The sequence below is a fragment of the Microtus ochrogaster genome, linkage group LG2, assembly GCF_000317375.1.
Source record: "Microtus ochrogaster isolate Prairie Vole_2 linkage group LG2, MicOch1.0, whole genome shotgun sequence".
Lineage (NCBI taxonomy): Eukaryota > Metazoa > Chordata > Mammalia > Rodentia > Cricetidae > Microtus > Microtus ochrogaster.
In genome coordinates, this window is record NC_022028.1 from 21,293,421 (window position 1) to 21,309,957 (window position 16,537).

The following is a 16,537-nucleotide window of genomic DNA, read 5'->3' on the forward strand; positions in this document are numbered from 1 at the left end:
TAATATAATATAATATAATATAATATAATATAATATAATATAAACCAATTCCACCATGCACATGATGTACTAGTGAAAGAAAACTCTAGAATAAAAATGACAGAAGACCATACATGCCCATCAGGGAATAGAGCAAATATTCAAGAAAATTGTGTCTCCCAAATTATGTTCACAGGAATCACTGGGGAATCTTGCAAAGAGGCAGGTACTGACACTCTAGATCTGCTGTATGGCCAAAGATCCTTCATTCAGCAGGCTCCCAGACAACACCCTGTTGCTGATGGTCTGAGGCTCACAGTAAGGGCACACAGAATTGATGACACAGGCATTTTTTTCCTCCTTTCCTTCCTTCCTTTTTCTGTTTCTTTCTCACTGTTTAGCCCTGGCTATCCTGGAACTCATTCTGTAGAGCAGACTGGCCTCAAAGTCGGAGATATACCTGCCTCTGCCTCCTGCGTACTGGGATTAAAGGCGTACATCTCCACCATCCAGCTGCATACTCATTTTTATTTGCAGGAGAAATAACTATTTTTTTATGTAATAATTAAATGGCATTTATTTGAATGCAGGTTTCAGCATATTGAAAAATTAGAAACAAAGACATCCATGAGCTGAATGGATAAAGCCTCTTGATAAAATAGGAATGACTAATTTTGATTTACATGTATCAAATATTGGCTAACACAACAACAGTAAGAATTTCTGTTGTATCATAAAAGAATTTGTAAATAGGGCAACTTTAATTATGTAAAACTGACAGAGCTCATAGAGAAACAATGTTGTAGAGAGGGCTCAGGCTTCACTAAGGAAGCTACTATCTTGGCTATGGAAGGCAGATGGGACAGCAGAGCAGTCACTCTTGCTACCTAGCTGTTTCTTACAGATGCAGTGTTGAGAAGAGAGGGGCAGCAGGTGCACAGCACGCTGCCAGTGGCAACTACCAGAGAGTTATCCTGGGCCACAGAGCCGTAGCCTATTAGAGACCTAAGAAATTAGAAAAAGGCTGAAGACGTAGTTTAGTAACAGAGAGTAACTGTTTAGCTAGCTCGCACAGGCCCTAGATCAGACAGCAGGGTAGGGGTAGAAGGGGAAAAAATAGAGATAGCAAACAATCAATAAATGAGGGGACACGGGCTTGGAGAGAGAGCTCAGCAGTTAGGAGTGCATACTGCTCTTGAAAAAAAGGACCCGAGTCTGGGTCCCAGCCACTACACCGTGCATTTTACAACCACCTATAATTTGAGCCCCAGGGGGAATCCAACAGCCTGAGACCACCATAAGCACCTACACATATATGCACATATTCATATGTATACAAGAGATATGAATAACTTCAATGTGTGGTCTGGAGCATCAGCGAAATCTCAACAGAGACTCTGTATTAGCATTGAGGGATGAAGATCACATTTCTCAGGTATGTTCACAGAACTGCGGATCAAGTCTCCACATATCAAATACATGTTATATAATGTGGGCAATGAATTTTCAAATGCTAGGAAAAAAAGATGTGAGTATAGGCAAATATATGTAATACACATATGCACACAATACAATGATAATACTAAATATGGCCAATAACTAGTAAATCTGAGTTACACAGAAAACTGCATACTAAACCTCTCATTTCTCAATAACATACAAGGTTTCTAAAACCTTATATGGAAAAACAAAGGATGTGAGACAAAGGAAAGCCTAAGAGTTTAATATTCAGGAATGTGCATAAATTCAACATTACTTCTATACCTGTGTTTGTCTTCAAAGAACTGGTAGTCGATCCTTGCCTCGCCTTTGGGTTGCGCTGACAGGAGAGCATCCACCTTCATTACCAGGTCACTTGCCCTAAAAGACGGAGTTATGAAATCTTAGCATCACTTTATCTGCAGATTTCCTAATCACTGCTCAACACCATCAGTCCAAATACAGAATCAATGCCAACAAGGTGTTTAAAAGAGGCATGGACTTAGCACCAAAAGGCATGATTCTGTGAATAGCTTCATCATCTCTGGAATGTAACTTTTCTCCACGTATGAAGGACAGGTACTACCTGCTTTGCAAGGTTGTTGTAAATACTGTGCTGGATACATATCTTAGGACCTAGCTGAGGGCCTGGTTTAAATAATGCTATTACTTCTAAGGATTACTGCATCAAAATCTATTAACCTAACCAGTTATTCAACATTTATGCTGGTTTTCTGACTTCAATATTAGAATCAGCATTACAATATGCAATTAAAAAAAGATCTATGAGTTGCCGAATATTTCTGGGTTTGTTCCTAGTGTGGGGAAAAAATAAATAAAACTGTAGTACTAAGTTTTTATGAAAACATCTCAGGACCCCCAAGACAGAACTTTTGGCAAATCTCACAGCAAAGTTAGAAATACCCCTTGAGATCCTCTAAAGTGTTTAACCTGCTGTCTTACTGTGCACTTAGCCCTTACGTTTAACCTGCCCTTTAGAGAACAATGTAACCTTACTAATCATGGATTTCCCATGCAATCAGCTTTTACAATGTAAGCTAATATATAGATTTATTCTTCCATGCTCCTAACCCATGGGTGTGTGTGTATTATGGTAATCATTTGCTGGAATAGCTAACAGGTTGAAAGTAAACTTATAAATAAATATCTGACATAAATGTTGGAAGTAACATGTAAATATAGGTTGAAAACATAGTTATCTCTTCTAGCTTGGTCAAATTACCTCTTCCCGTGTAAAAATCTTGTTAAATTTCTATAAAGAATTTCTCATTCTTTCCCATGACATACTTTATTAGAGAAAGGTAAAGAAACGGACAGATAAAGACCACACACACACACACCACATTAGAGATGGGCCAGTAACCACAAACTACAGAGAGATGAAAGAGACAGGAAAAGAAGTGGAGAATTCAAGTTGGGCTCACCCTTGGTCAAATTAATCCAAGAAGTGTTTTGTTTTCATCCCTTAGTGCCACATCAATCCATTTTGGTGCCTCTGAGGTTCTTTAATGTGTAAACAGACATAAAACAAAACAAAATACTCCCTGTTTTACCTTCCCCCTCTATTGAAAAAATGTTTAAATTACATTTATGTATTTGTGCACATGTGTGTGTGCTCTCACACACTGTGGATGTCAGAGAATAACTCAAGGAGTCGGTTAGTGGCTACCTCTTCCCACCATATGGGTGCCAGAAATCAAGCTGAGGTTGTCAGCACTGAGCCATCTCACTGGTCTGCTATACCCCTTCAAAGCTGATTTATAACCAAAGAAGATTTAAGCTACAGATGTCATGAGCATAAAGAAGCTAGACTTGATTGAACACAACACCCCAGTCAAGCCATCGAAAGAACAGCTGGGATAGCCTTCAATTATGACCAATTTTGTGCATTTTCTCTGTGAACCAAACAATCACATCGTAAGCCACTTGTTTAACTTCCCTGTATCAACTGTGAACACTTCTGGCACACAGAACAAGCAACTTCCTACATATGACAAGCACTAAGATCAAAGAGTACACAGCCAAGCTTCAGAAAGCTATGGCTGTAACAGGACTTTTTTTCAGTCTGGGGAAGTAGCCCAGTGGTATAAAACGTTCCTAGTATATATGAGGGTCTAGGTTCCACCATCCACAGCCCCACACATACAAACCAAAAATCTATATTACATGACAAAGGGGCTACTTTGGTAGCTATCAAAGACAACATATTACTAAAAGATGCCGTGTAACTGTACATAAAAGAGATGAAGGAAAAAAAAAGAGACCTTCAATTTCTTCATATCCTCCTAATAGGAATCAAATGGCATTATTCAAAGGGTAAAAGGGTAGCCAAGGGAATGGGGAAAATATTTCAAATCACAGATCTGATAGGGAAATGACATAAAGAATTTAAGGAATGTTCACAATTAAATAATAAAACCAAAGAACCCTATTTAAAGTGATGAAAAGACTAGAATAGATAGTTCCCTGAAGATTTGCACTGGCTGGTGTGCATGAGACACGGTCAAACTGTAAGGGGACACCACTCCAGACCCGGAGGATGGCTACTGCCTAAAAACAAACAAATGAAAGGCAATAGGAAGTGTTGGTGAGAATACAGAGAAACCAATACCAGGAGCATTGTGGATAGGAATGTAAAACGATCAACTACTGCGGAAAACAGGGTAACAGGTGCTTATAACATGAAACAAATAATCCCCAACTGCACATCGCTGTGACATCTAATGCAGAAACGACTACAATAACCATGGGCTTTTGTTACATGGCAAATATATGGTCCCTTCAAACAATTTAAATCTTGGAAGTTAACATACTTCCGAGACATTAGTTAATAAAAATAATTAAATCACAAGCCAGCAACATCTAATTTATCATTCCTCTGCAAGAAAAACAGTTTTGGATCCCATACAGGTATGTAGAGGAAAAGAAGCATTCGGCATGCATTTCCTCCCCAACACAATGAAGCTAAGGAGACCATAGAGCCAGCAGACAGTCTCTACACACACACCCCATAGAAAGCAGACTCGGCCCTCGTGTGTTTGAACTTTTCCATATTCAAAATGGAGAGAAATAATTCAGAAACATAAGTCAGAACTTGAGCATTATTACAGTAAAATTGGAAATAAATCCACTGTCTTGGTAATATATTTGACAATATATAGTCCTCACTTTGACCAATGAGGAGAAATTAATAAAACTCTATGACATGTTCTATCTTTAATTAGAAAACCAGTTTTATCATTATTATCTAACTAGTTACTAATTATAAAAACTTACACGTCTTCTTCTACGCGAAGCTGTTGGATGTGAGATTTTATTTTCTGTCCTGATGTTTTTAAGATGATATTTTCTAGGAGGTGGAAATCATCTTGATTAAAGAGCTCACTCTCCTCCAGCGGCCCGATGATCTGTGAGGTAGAGAGCAGGGTCAAGCTGCAGAGTGGTGGTCACAAGCTACTGTGAAGCCTCTGCTAGCCCTGGGATAGATGACATTCCCAAGTGTCTTACAATCCCAAGCCTGAAGCATGTCTTTGAATGAATGAAAAATAAAAACTAAAGCCTGAAAAAAACTCAGTTAACATTTACTATTTATCCGTAGGCAGTAGGGATGCGTGGTTCACATTAATTTTCTGAGCAAACTGACAAGAAACAGCAGTGTCATCTGCACTGGTTCTCAGCAAACAGCAGCGAGGCCTACTTTACAGGTAGCTGCACTAACTTCTGTTCTGAGAGCCTCCCACTCTCTGCTTCCCTCACTGTCAAGACACAAATAAAGATCAGGGGCCCATGGGGGGGGGGGGCTGCATCAGACGCACACTTTCTTGGAAAGACAGGACAGACCTCTCTACACCAGTACTCGAAGCCTGTCAGTTTACAGGAGGGCAGCTCTAGTGCAGACCATAGACATTTCAAAGGACAGAGACAGCTAAAGACCTATCAAAAACAAGCTTCACAGCCCAGACAGTCCTCACCCTTCCGTTGCTGATCACCATTCTCTGCCCCTTCTTCAGCTTCAGAACATCTCTGCAGTACAGGGCATGAGACAAAATGAAATCCATTTTGGAAGACTCAAAGGCCTCTTTAAAAAGACTGACATCCATGCCCTAGGAAGTAATCATTTTTAAGAAAAGTCACTATTATTAAGCAAGCCATATAAATGAATAATAACAATGAGTAAACTATAAAGCGCCTTTATGAAAATAACCAAATTTCTTAATTAAAATTATTATATCTTAATTCTCCATTTTCTCTTCTTTCTTCCCTCCTCATAAATGGCTCACTTCGTTTTCTTGTTTTCTACTGATTTGTTTACCTGGCAGTCGATTCTCAGTAACTTTACTTTGCATCTTTAAATATTGATTACTTCAGGTGACAGTCGGTTCCTCTAACCAAAACTCAATATATTCACAATTCTATAAGAAATTTTAAAAATATAAAAACACTGCCAAAAATAAGTAACACTAGACAAAAGAATAAACATGGGCTTTTGCCAAGCGGTGTTTGTGCACACCTTTAATCCCAATACTTGGGAGACAGAGGCAGGAGGATCTATCTCTGTGAGTTCGAGGCCAACCTGGTCTACAAGAGCTAGTTCCAGGACAGGTTCCAAAGCTACAGAGAAACCCTGTCAAAAAAACAAAAACAAAAAAACAAAAAACAAAAAAACAAAAAACAACAACAAAAACCTTTCATCAGAAATAAAAAACATCTGAATCTCTAACTCATAAACGTCTTAAATCTGTTTTTTACTTACAAAAAAATCAAATATTGTCTTTTAAAGATCATATAAACAAAGTGGCACAAACTTGTATACTGTGCATCTTGAAACTAAAGCAAGTTTAAAAGTACAATGTAACATGACAGAATTATTTCTTGTTAAGATTCTAACTCAACAACAACAAAAAATATTCTGAGACTCAGAAGCAATCATCACAAACTCAATTATGAATAGTATACATCAGCCCGGGAAGAAACATGAATGGCCAGGCTAGCCCCAGAACCTGTGAGCCTTACCCCAACAGAAAATTCCCCCATGTCCACTCCTGCAGCCAGGGCCTCTGCTGTCTCCTCTTTGGCCATTTTGGTGATGAAGTTCTTAGCAGAGTTGGAGGTCTGTGTTTGCAGAGCTGCCCAGATCGCTCTGGAGATTGGAGTGCTCGAGTAACTGATCTCTTGGCTGGGATTATTGATCATACTTATCCTAACATTGTTACTGGTTTTCTATTTACAAAAAGGGAGATAAGAATTATTCAGTACATGTTATTAACTTTACAAAAGTAACACTGACCAGGCATGGTAGTCCATGGGTGCCTTTAATCTTAGCACTCGAAGGCAGGAGCAAGCAGACATCTGAAAGTCAGCATGGTGAGACCCTGTCTCCAGGGGTGGTGTGCAAGGCACACAACACTAACAGTAGTCATGCTCCACAATAGCAATATCTCTTCCACACATCTTCCATAGTTATCTGCAGTCAAAATTCTGACAATATTTACGGTCAGGTCTGCCAAATCCTGTATGAACTGGCCACAGACTTTCTTTCCAACTTCATTACTTCCTTTTTGTTATTGTTGCTGTGTTTTCGAGACAGGGTTTTTCTGTTTAACAGTCATAGTTATCCTGGAACTAGTGCTTGTAGACCAGAATGGCCTCGAACTCACAGAGATCCTCCTGCCTCTGCATTCCAAGAGCTATGATTAAAGACGTGTGCCACCACTACCTGGCCCAACTTCATTTCCATAGGCACAGCAGACATCAAGAGTGCTGCTTCTCCAGAACATTGTGAACTCTTAACTGCACTCCATCTTTTCTAAACTCGAACCTTTCCTCAGGTTCCTGCTCAGCCATCTTCATCCATATGGCCTTTTCAGATGCCAGCAGCAAGGAACCATCTAATCAAATCAAAACATCAATCTACACAGAAAAAGATGGAGGACCATAAAACCAAAAAGGGCTTTTATCAAGAATGTAAGCTGGCCAGTGAGATGGCTTAGCCAGAAAAGGTGCTTGCCACCAATAAATCCCTATGACTCAGGGTAGAAAGAAAGTACTTTCCCATAAGTTGTCTTCTGACCTCCACTTATGCACCACGCCATGTATGTGCCTCTTTCCATAAATAAATAAATTAAAATGTAGCAAAACAAAAAACAAAAAACAAAAAAAAAAACAACCCACAAACAAACAAAAAAGGGATCAGGCACTGAAGAGAGGACCCAGCTGCTAAGAGCACTTGCGGCTCTTTTAGAGAGCCCCCATTTGATTCCCAGCAACCCCATGACAGCTCACAACTATCCATAACTCCAGTTCTGGGGGCTCTGATTCCCTCTTTGGCCTTCTTGGGCATCAGACATGCTTGTAGTGTGTGTGTGTGTACACATATAGGCATATATATTTAACACATAAAAAATAATTTTTAAAAAAATCACTTAAATTTAAAAAGTCAGCTCACAAAATGTTGAGTAAAGGAACTAAATACAAATGTACATCCTAAGATCTTATGATTCAAGAAGAGGGAGGGAACAGAGGCTGGGGGCCATCAGTGATATCATTATTTATTGATCTGGGTGGTGGACGCAGGGGCATACTTGTTTATGACACTAAGTATATGAATACGTACTTCACCTCAATGAAAATCAATGTTTAATAGCTAGACTCTCCTTCCTGGTGTTCCCAGTCGGCAATCATGTGAGGAATTTCTCCACTCACAGTAGAGAGCCCTGTGTGTACATCTGTCAGCCATCATTAGGAACTGCCTGGGCTTGACCTTCAACTGACCACAGTATCCCACCCAGTGTCTCAAACAATGAAAGCCCTTGGCACCATAGTAAAATTAAAATCCCTGGATATTTTCTTATTTCAGTCAGACTTCTTGAGGCTCAGGTTAGAAAGGGACACAAAGAGAAATGCAACTTCTAGATGAAGCTGCAAAGTGAAACAGCAAGAAGGACCTTGACGTCTGATCCTGACAATAATACTGTCCAAAAGAAGCCACTTCTTCTCAACCACTCCGCACTGCAATGCATCAACTCCTAATGTATATATACAAGCTGATTTAGAGTAACTATGTGAACTCTCCTCTGGGAGCCTGCATCTACTTATGTGGAACACACGCCAACCTGCTGGCAGGGGACCTCTCTTGATGTTGCAGTACATGGCAAGATCACTACAGCAAGGACATGTACAGTCAATGCAAGAAAATCCTACACTGAGAATCTCATTATGTTTTCTCTTAAAGAATCTATCCCCTTGAGTGAAGCTAGGCCCTGTAGCAAGGAGCTGACAACCTTGGAAGACACTATGCTCATTTCCCTCAGCACACCCAGAAGCATCAGAATCACTAGAATACCCACATTAGCACAGAGGTGATCACAGGCCAACTGGAGCCTCAGAAACAAACAAACAAACAAAATACTCCATAATCCCCCTTCCAGAATGAAATCTGAGAAACTTGCCTGATGTTTAATGGCATCATATAATAACTGCCGTCCAGAAGGGCTATCAAAATCCCCAACAATCCAAAAAGTCACTGGCCTAATAAAGGAATCGTCTGCAGAAAAACAAAAACAACAAACTGACTAGAAACGAGAAAAAGATAATCTTTGTTTCAACATTAAAATTAGGCCAAATAATTTCTGAAAAACATGCAAAAAGAAAAATAAGAAAACGGCCGGTTTGATCGAGATATAAAGCAAGAAGGTAGTGGAACTTCTCTACTAATGTGAAGGAGAGCCATCTTCCAAGCAGCTCAATTAGAAAGTAGGACCATGCATTGATTAATTGTCCTGTGGTCTGGGGATCTGTTAGCATACACAACGAAACATGCAGGCAATGCAATGTAGTATTTAATCATGGTAACTGACAACTTTCTGAGAGCTCTGCAAGCATTTATGCAGTTTATCTACACTCTACTGTTACCTACAGGTTTCAGAAACATCACAATGAAATGTCAATAAATTCTGAATAACAATAGTTCTGAAACTATATAAGTTAGTTATGAAAATGAAGGGATCATTCTGGAGTTTTGAGTTACCATAGATTTCCTTGGAGGACATTCCTGGACAAAGGCAAAGAAAAAAAGAGTAGAGAAAAGAGAATGTCATTTGTATAATTGAATGCCCATCAGAAAAATCACACACAGCTCCCGAGGCTGTGCTGCTTTCTGCTCTAGTTCCCACCGTCCCCAGGCTCTGTTCTAGGAACCATCACTACAAAGTCTCAGAGAAACCTAGTGGACTAATTGTGTGAATGGATACAGACATGGGAATCAGAGAGAGCATCGCAGCAGGGTAAACGGAGCTGTCCTAATGACAACCAGTGCTTTTCAGAGTAGCACATATTACTAGAGCCACTCTGGAAGGGTAACCATGTCAGCTCCACCAGAGGGAAGGGACCTGTCTGCACTGAAAACAGTCACTTTGGACAAGTGTAGCTGCAGTAACTGCAGAAAATCACTTCAGAGAATTACACAAGGCTTCTAGAATCTAGATTATCCTGTAAGTGCCAACAATAAAATTAACTCTATGAAGTTATTGAAGAATCAGGCAAAATCTTTTCATATAATGTTTTCCATTTTGAACTATAAAAAGGCTTTTCCTATCAATTTTAATGATAAACATAAAACAAAAAAAATATTTGCATTTTTAAACACATACACAAAATTACATCTTGAATATATATCTTCTACACTTGCATTATAACAGAAAATTAATAAAAGGAACTATGGAATCTTTTTTCTCAGGACAGTAGGATGGATTTATATTTTCAAGAACTAAGTAAAAAATAAATATGTTGGATCCCAAACAAGCCCAGATGTCTTACCTTTCTTTGTCAGATAGTTCATACTGTTGGCTATAGCAGCAGTCTTGCCCCTAGAGTCCAGGACAGAAAATCTGGCAAAATCATCCACAAAAAAGTTATCTGGGGAAAAAAGAAAAAACTTAAACAGATGCATAATTAATAAACCTCAATGCAATTTACCATTAATATTCAATTGATAATCGGCTTTGAGCATAATAGAAGATGCAGAAAATTATGAGTAGAGGACATCAGGTGCTGCTCACTAGGAGGAAGTTGCTCTTGGAAGGGATACGGGTACCTGCCTTTCTGCTTCCCAGCCACCATAGGAAAGCAGAGCTGTCACACTGCATGCTCCTGGCTCTAAAACAACAGAGCCAAGTGGTCATGGAAGCATATCTCTGAATGCCAGGGACAAAGAAAACATTCCTCTCTTAAAGTCGATACTCTCAGGTAGTTTGTCACAGCAATATAAATCGGACAGTGGCTTCTTAAAAAGGTCCCAGGCCATCAAGGGCCAGAGAAGGATAGTCAGGATAATAGTGCTCTTCACTACCCCTGTCCGGGCTGAGTGACAGACAGGAGACCTGCCACTGTAGCACAGAACGAAATATACCTGACCCATGGCACTGCTGCCATGCTCTTTAAGCACTGCTACTCCAAAGAGAACCTTTCACATTTTACGTTTATTTATTTTGGATTTCCTTTTCCTTTTCTTAACTCTCAATCTTCTTGTCTCTGTTACCTAAGTGCTGGAATGACAGAATGTACTGCCATACCCAACCAGCCTACCATTCCAGCTTAATTGAAAGTAATGAAGTCTTATGTGGTAGTGCACGTCTTTAATACTAGCACTAGGAAGGCAGAGGCAGGGACAACTTTGTGAGTTCAAGGCCAACTTGGTCTATAGGTGGCAAGTCCCATTCTAGTCAGGGCTATATAATGTGACCTTGTCTTAAGCACACAATCACACACACACACAGAGACTGAGAACAAAGACTCGGGACAACACATTTGAGACTACTTGGCTCACTCTACACTGACTTCTGAAGGTAATACCTAGCCTGTGGAGGAACTATTCCATTCACTTTCTGAACAGGTTCTTCACACCCATATTTCTGTGGTACCAGGGAACTGAACTTAGTGCTCTATGCGTGCTAAGCTAGCACTCTTATCAACTCAGCTACACCCGAACCTTTTAGATCTACATCTTACTTCTGTTTATCTTTTCTTCCGTCTCTCCCCTGCCCAGTACTAGGAACTGAACTCTGGGCTTTGCATATGCTAGACAAGCTATTCCACAATTTTTTTTTTTTTATGAATCACAGTCTAACTAAATTGCCTATGCTAGCCTTGAACTCATTAAGTAGCCCAAGCAGGTCTCAAACTTGTAATCTTTCTGCCTCAGCTTCCCAAGCAGCTATGATTACAAGCTTGTATATTTTCATTATATTGATCTATAACAACAAAGGCTTCATATGTCTTTTCTTCCCTATGAAAGACTCACAGCAGGCAAGTGATGAGAAGTCCACCTCATTTCCAAATGTGGTGAAATGCCACTGAGAGTCTGGAACAGACTGCTCACAGGTTCACCATAGCTCTTAAAGGCTAGAGTTGTGGAGAACACCCAAATACCCATCGACTGAGAGTAAAGAACAGACTATTTAGTATCTAAGAGAAATGACATACTGACATGCTACAAGATGGATGAACTTAGGAACAGGTTAAAACATAAAAGAGAAGTCATGCACAAAGGCTTCCCAGTTACATGGAATATCCTGAATAGGCAAATCCACAGAATCAGAAAGCAGATAAATAGATAGAAAGGAATGAGGGAGGGGAAAATGGTTTATACATGAGTGATGATAATCTTACTATTAGACAATGGTTAGAACAGCAAAACTTTTGAGAATAAACTAAAAGACATCAAATCATGTATTTTTGTTTTGTTTTTCGAGACAGGGTTTCTCTGTGTATCTTTGCCTGTCCTGGAACTTACTATGTAGACTCACAGGAGATCCACCTGCCTCTGCCTCTCAAGTGCTGGGACTAAAGGAGTGCGCCACCATGCCTGGACAAATTATGTATTTTAAAAAGCTGAATTTGATGGGGCTAGAGAGATACTGTTGGTTAAGAACACTGGCTGCTCTTCCAAAGGATCTGGGTTTGATTCCTACCACCCACATGGTGGTTCACAATCACTTCTAACTCCAGTTCCAGGGGATCTTCTGGCCTCTGTAGGCACCCACATGTAGATGGTACACATACATGCATGAAGGCAAACACACATACACATAAAATTGGGGCTGGAGTTGTAGCCAAGTGGTAAAACACTATACTTTCCAGCATGTATATGACTCTAGAATGATTAAAAAGTGCTGTGGGAACTTCAGCCAATAGCACTTAAGATACTGGCCATTTTGACATGCTCTCAATTACCATAAATGCAGATGTAAAGTATGTGAGGGCCCTTTGGCTGCCGGATTCGGTTCCAATTACCAGAGCACACAGAGGGCTGCGGATCACTACTCTTCCTATGAGTTTAACCCCTAATAAATAGACCTTTGTTATACTCCATTCTGAACTAGTGTGGAACTCGTTTGTATAACAAAAAAGAAGTAAGACTAAAACACAGGTTGGGTTTCATGGCATATGCATTATAGCTCAACAATTCCCGCCCCACCCCACCCCTTTTAACATGGCGAGTTCCAGGCTGAATTCAGTATATACCCAAATTTGCAATCCCCCTCCTCAGCTTCCCAAGGACTAGCACTGAAGTCATGTTTTACCCTGCCCAGCAGAAACTACTACTTTTTAAAAAGTACCCCTAGGGCTGCAGAGTAAGTCTAGTTGACGTACTTGTTGGGTTCTTACTCAGTACTGACTCTAGATGAGGACAAGGACTAAAGCACTATCTAGTGCTCTATGGCTATAAGGTGGCCAATCCAGGTCCGTTCTTATCATCTAATGGCATCATATATTTGGCATTTAAATGGCACAAGATTTTTTTTTATGGTTCATAGGTTTTACCTAGAAAAAAATTATCCCTATTTACTCATCTATTTGTTGGGATTCTAGAGACAAACATCTTTATTAAAGATAGTACCATATTTTGGTCAACACTTCAACAGATTTGTAAACACAATGCTTCTCTTTTTAACCAGAAGCATTTTATGACAATTATCATAAGACTACACAACCTGAATCAACATTAGCTCAAAATCCTTTTATTTTTGATCTCATAACTTATGTTCCTACATAAGTATCAAACAAATCAGCATCAAGAGATAAATTCCATGAAATAAAAGTGTGTTTTATGAATCATAGGATGTTATGGTTAAATATATGTATGCTTCTTTATATTCCTGATATTCAGAATGAAAAATATATCTCATATAGGTAATAGTTTCTCTGCAAATATCTTCAAAAATACTTTACAGTAGTAGGCAAAGATACAGTAGTATATAAATAGGTTTTCTACATATTTAATTTTATAATTTTGCCCCAAACTATATTTTATTTTATAGTATGTCCATTTTTGTTCAACATTAATAAAGCTGATACACTGTTGATATATGCATTTGTCTTCTATAACAGAAACAGCAACAGGACAGAAAAAGACAAACAATACACCAACAACCTAGAGGAACATCATCAGCTATTTAACCTGAGACTGAGAGCGGCAGCTTTGTGCTCTCACGCAGCTCACTCCACAGTAGCACTGTACAAGTCTGTCCATATGCATGAATGTGCAGAGCAGTCTATACCCTCACACACTTCTGCTTTTCAACCCTTCACAATAGTGTTTTGATTTTTTGTATTTTGTGTAAATGTCTAAATATCTTACAACTTAAGGCAAAGAATTTGCATTTAAAAAGGCCAGAAAATAGGCTTTTGTTTATCCAAAAGCATTTTTCTTTGCACATTACTGTTTTGTTTCAAACACACACAACTCTTAAGTGTGAACACTGCATACCTGAAAGCTAAACCTCATCTCTAATGACAAACACAAGTTTTCAATGAAAAGTTGATTTGAAGTAGACACTGAACTTCCCAATATCTAAAACAAACAGACAAACAGGAAGAAAAAAAAACCAAAAAACCCGCTTCTATTAACAAATAAGTTGGGGGAAGGATCAGCTTCAAAATGCAAGGAAGCAAAGTAAAATGGAGTGGGAAACCATCACTCAAGTTCACTATACTGAAACTTTCATCAAGTTAAGTTTCATCTCTTACAATCTTAAATAAATAAGTTTAAGTTACTTCACATATTTTGGTTCAAGCAGAGTTCTAGTGCCAGGACTGTGCTTACTTTTAGCTAAATTCCCTGAGTATCTTTTGATGTGAGCCAGTTTATTCTGAAGATACTCAAATCTATGTAATTCTTCATGGTAACTGGGACTGCTTGATCTTCCTAAACTCCTGTGAGACCTTTTCAAGAACATTCTGGTACTCTTTTTGAGCTCAGAGAAAGGCATTTCCATTGTGCATGCAGTTTGATAAATCTAGCGACAGTCTCCATCCTGACATGCACAGCCCTGTATTCGGCAGTCAGTACTGGAATCATCCCTGTAATTCCAGTGTTGTAATACAGTTACTGAGTAATCAGGGAGTTCAACTGTTGAAGAGGCTCCATGGAAGCAGTGCAATCTTCTTCAACTCCTTCACTGAGATTACGAGGAGCTACTCAGCTTGACAGTGTCTTCTCTTCGATAGTTTTTTTCCAATGTCACGCTTTTTTATTTGGTCCTTTTCGTTATGGGTTTTAGACCTTTAGACTTTGTTTTTGACATTTTGTAAGAAACTAGATGGTTTTCTTCCATAGGCTTTGGTGGATACTTTAGCAGATCTAGAAGAGTTTTCAGAGAAGTCCTAAGTCTTGCTGGTTCTCAAAGACACTACCACTTTGACTAAACTGTGTCTTGAGTCCACTAGCCTTCTGGAGCACCTGGAGAACAGGAATTGGAATTTATCATCTGAGGAATATTTGGGGAAGGCAGGTGGGTTAGGGGCATGGGAACAACAGCAGCTGCAGAAGGCAGCAAAAGGCCTGCAAAGATTTTTCACTGGTGGGCTTCGAACAGCCACTTAACACCAGCGGGCTCTCGCTGGTCAGGTGAGATATTCAAGTGTTTTTTCTTCATTAAAGGATCAATGAAATCTGAGCCAAAAGACTGTTTCTGAGGAGAAGATGCTGCATCTCTGCTGGAACACACAGGGCATTCTGAACGGCTTGTGCCAGGGCGCTGAGGTGGGTTTAGTTTTCAAGACAGCATTAACTCTAATGACTGTCGGTCTGTCTAGCCACACCCTGGACAGTCTGAGGGAAGCTCTTAAACATAACCCTTTAAGCACAAGAGAGGTCCTTAGGATACAGAGTAGCCACCTGCTGCAGAACTGTCCCAAGGAGTTGGCTTTTTGATTGACACTTTCTGCAGTTGATCAAGCAGTTTTTCTCATAAGCCTTTAGCTCTCGTAAGTGAATGATCCGGTCTCTAAACGGCACTGAGAAGAAATACTGCTGCCACCAACTATGTTTCTTTTGAACTATATTTGCAGGATTCATAAGCGTTGACATTTTTCTCTTAGCCACCCCATCTGAGATGGCTTGAGGAACTTTCAAATTTGCACTCTTTTTCTACATATAGTCCACAGAGTTTGTAATGTTTATGCTTTGATAATGGGATTCCTCCCCTGCCTGCGTCATTCTTTCCCATGTAATTGCATAGGACTCATTTCCTGCACATGCAATTTATCCTGCACAAATGTGAAGCAGTTGAGCTAGGTGGCTTCAGGGCTGGAGAGTGTTCCATCAAAGTTTCCTTTAGGGCTATTAGCCCACATTTCACAAAGAGATAGGAACTTCACTGAGGGACTGTTTTGGGGAATTCTGACAAGCTAAAAAGACAGAAACAACCTTGGAGTGCTTGAAAGTGAAATGAAGGTCAAATAGGAATTCAATTCCTGTGGCCCTGCCAAGTCTCCAGTGCCCAGATCACTGTTGTGTAAGCTTGTCAAGCTGCACTGTCCTGCCCCTGCCACCTCAGCCCATAAAGTACTGCTCTTCCCGAAGGCCCACATCACACCTTAAACTTCTGGAGGTGTCACCCAGGCTCCAGTTCCTACAGTCACCTCCACAACTGCAGCCTTTCTGCTGCAGATGTAATGTCATATACCGCTCCTGGCTCGACCCCCTCTCTTTCTTTCTCTCTAGCTCTTTATAAAGGTTTATTTATTTTTATTTTATGTGTAAGAGTGCATGTGCGTA

At 39.7% G+C, this 16,537-nt stretch overlaps 1 protein-coding gene across 1 annotated transcript in view; it reads right to left on the reverse strand.

Moving 5' to 3' along the window:
* The window catches only part of Uggt1 (UDP-glucose glycoprotein glucosyltransferase 1), a 119,339-nt gene that overhangs the window by 37,373 nt on the left and 65,429 nt on the right, over positions 1-16,537 (reverse strand). The window contains exons 20-26 of the mRNA XM_013351007.1: positions 10,294-10,392; positions 9,506-9,529; positions 8,928-9,022; positions 6,493-6,699; positions 5,451-5,582; positions 4,756-4,886; positions 1,744-1,839 (exon numbers count right to left, since the gene is read on the reverse strand). Of these exons, the coding sequence (XP_013206461.1) occupies positions 1,744-1,839; positions 4,756-4,886; positions 5,451-5,582; positions 6,493-6,699; positions 8,928-9,022; positions 9,506-9,529; positions 10,294-10,392 (784 nt within the window). The remainder of the gene's footprint in view (positions 1-1,743; positions 1,840-4,755; positions 4,887-5,450; positions 5,583-6,492; positions 6,700-8,927; positions 9,023-9,505; positions 9,530-10,293; positions 10,393-16,537) is intronic.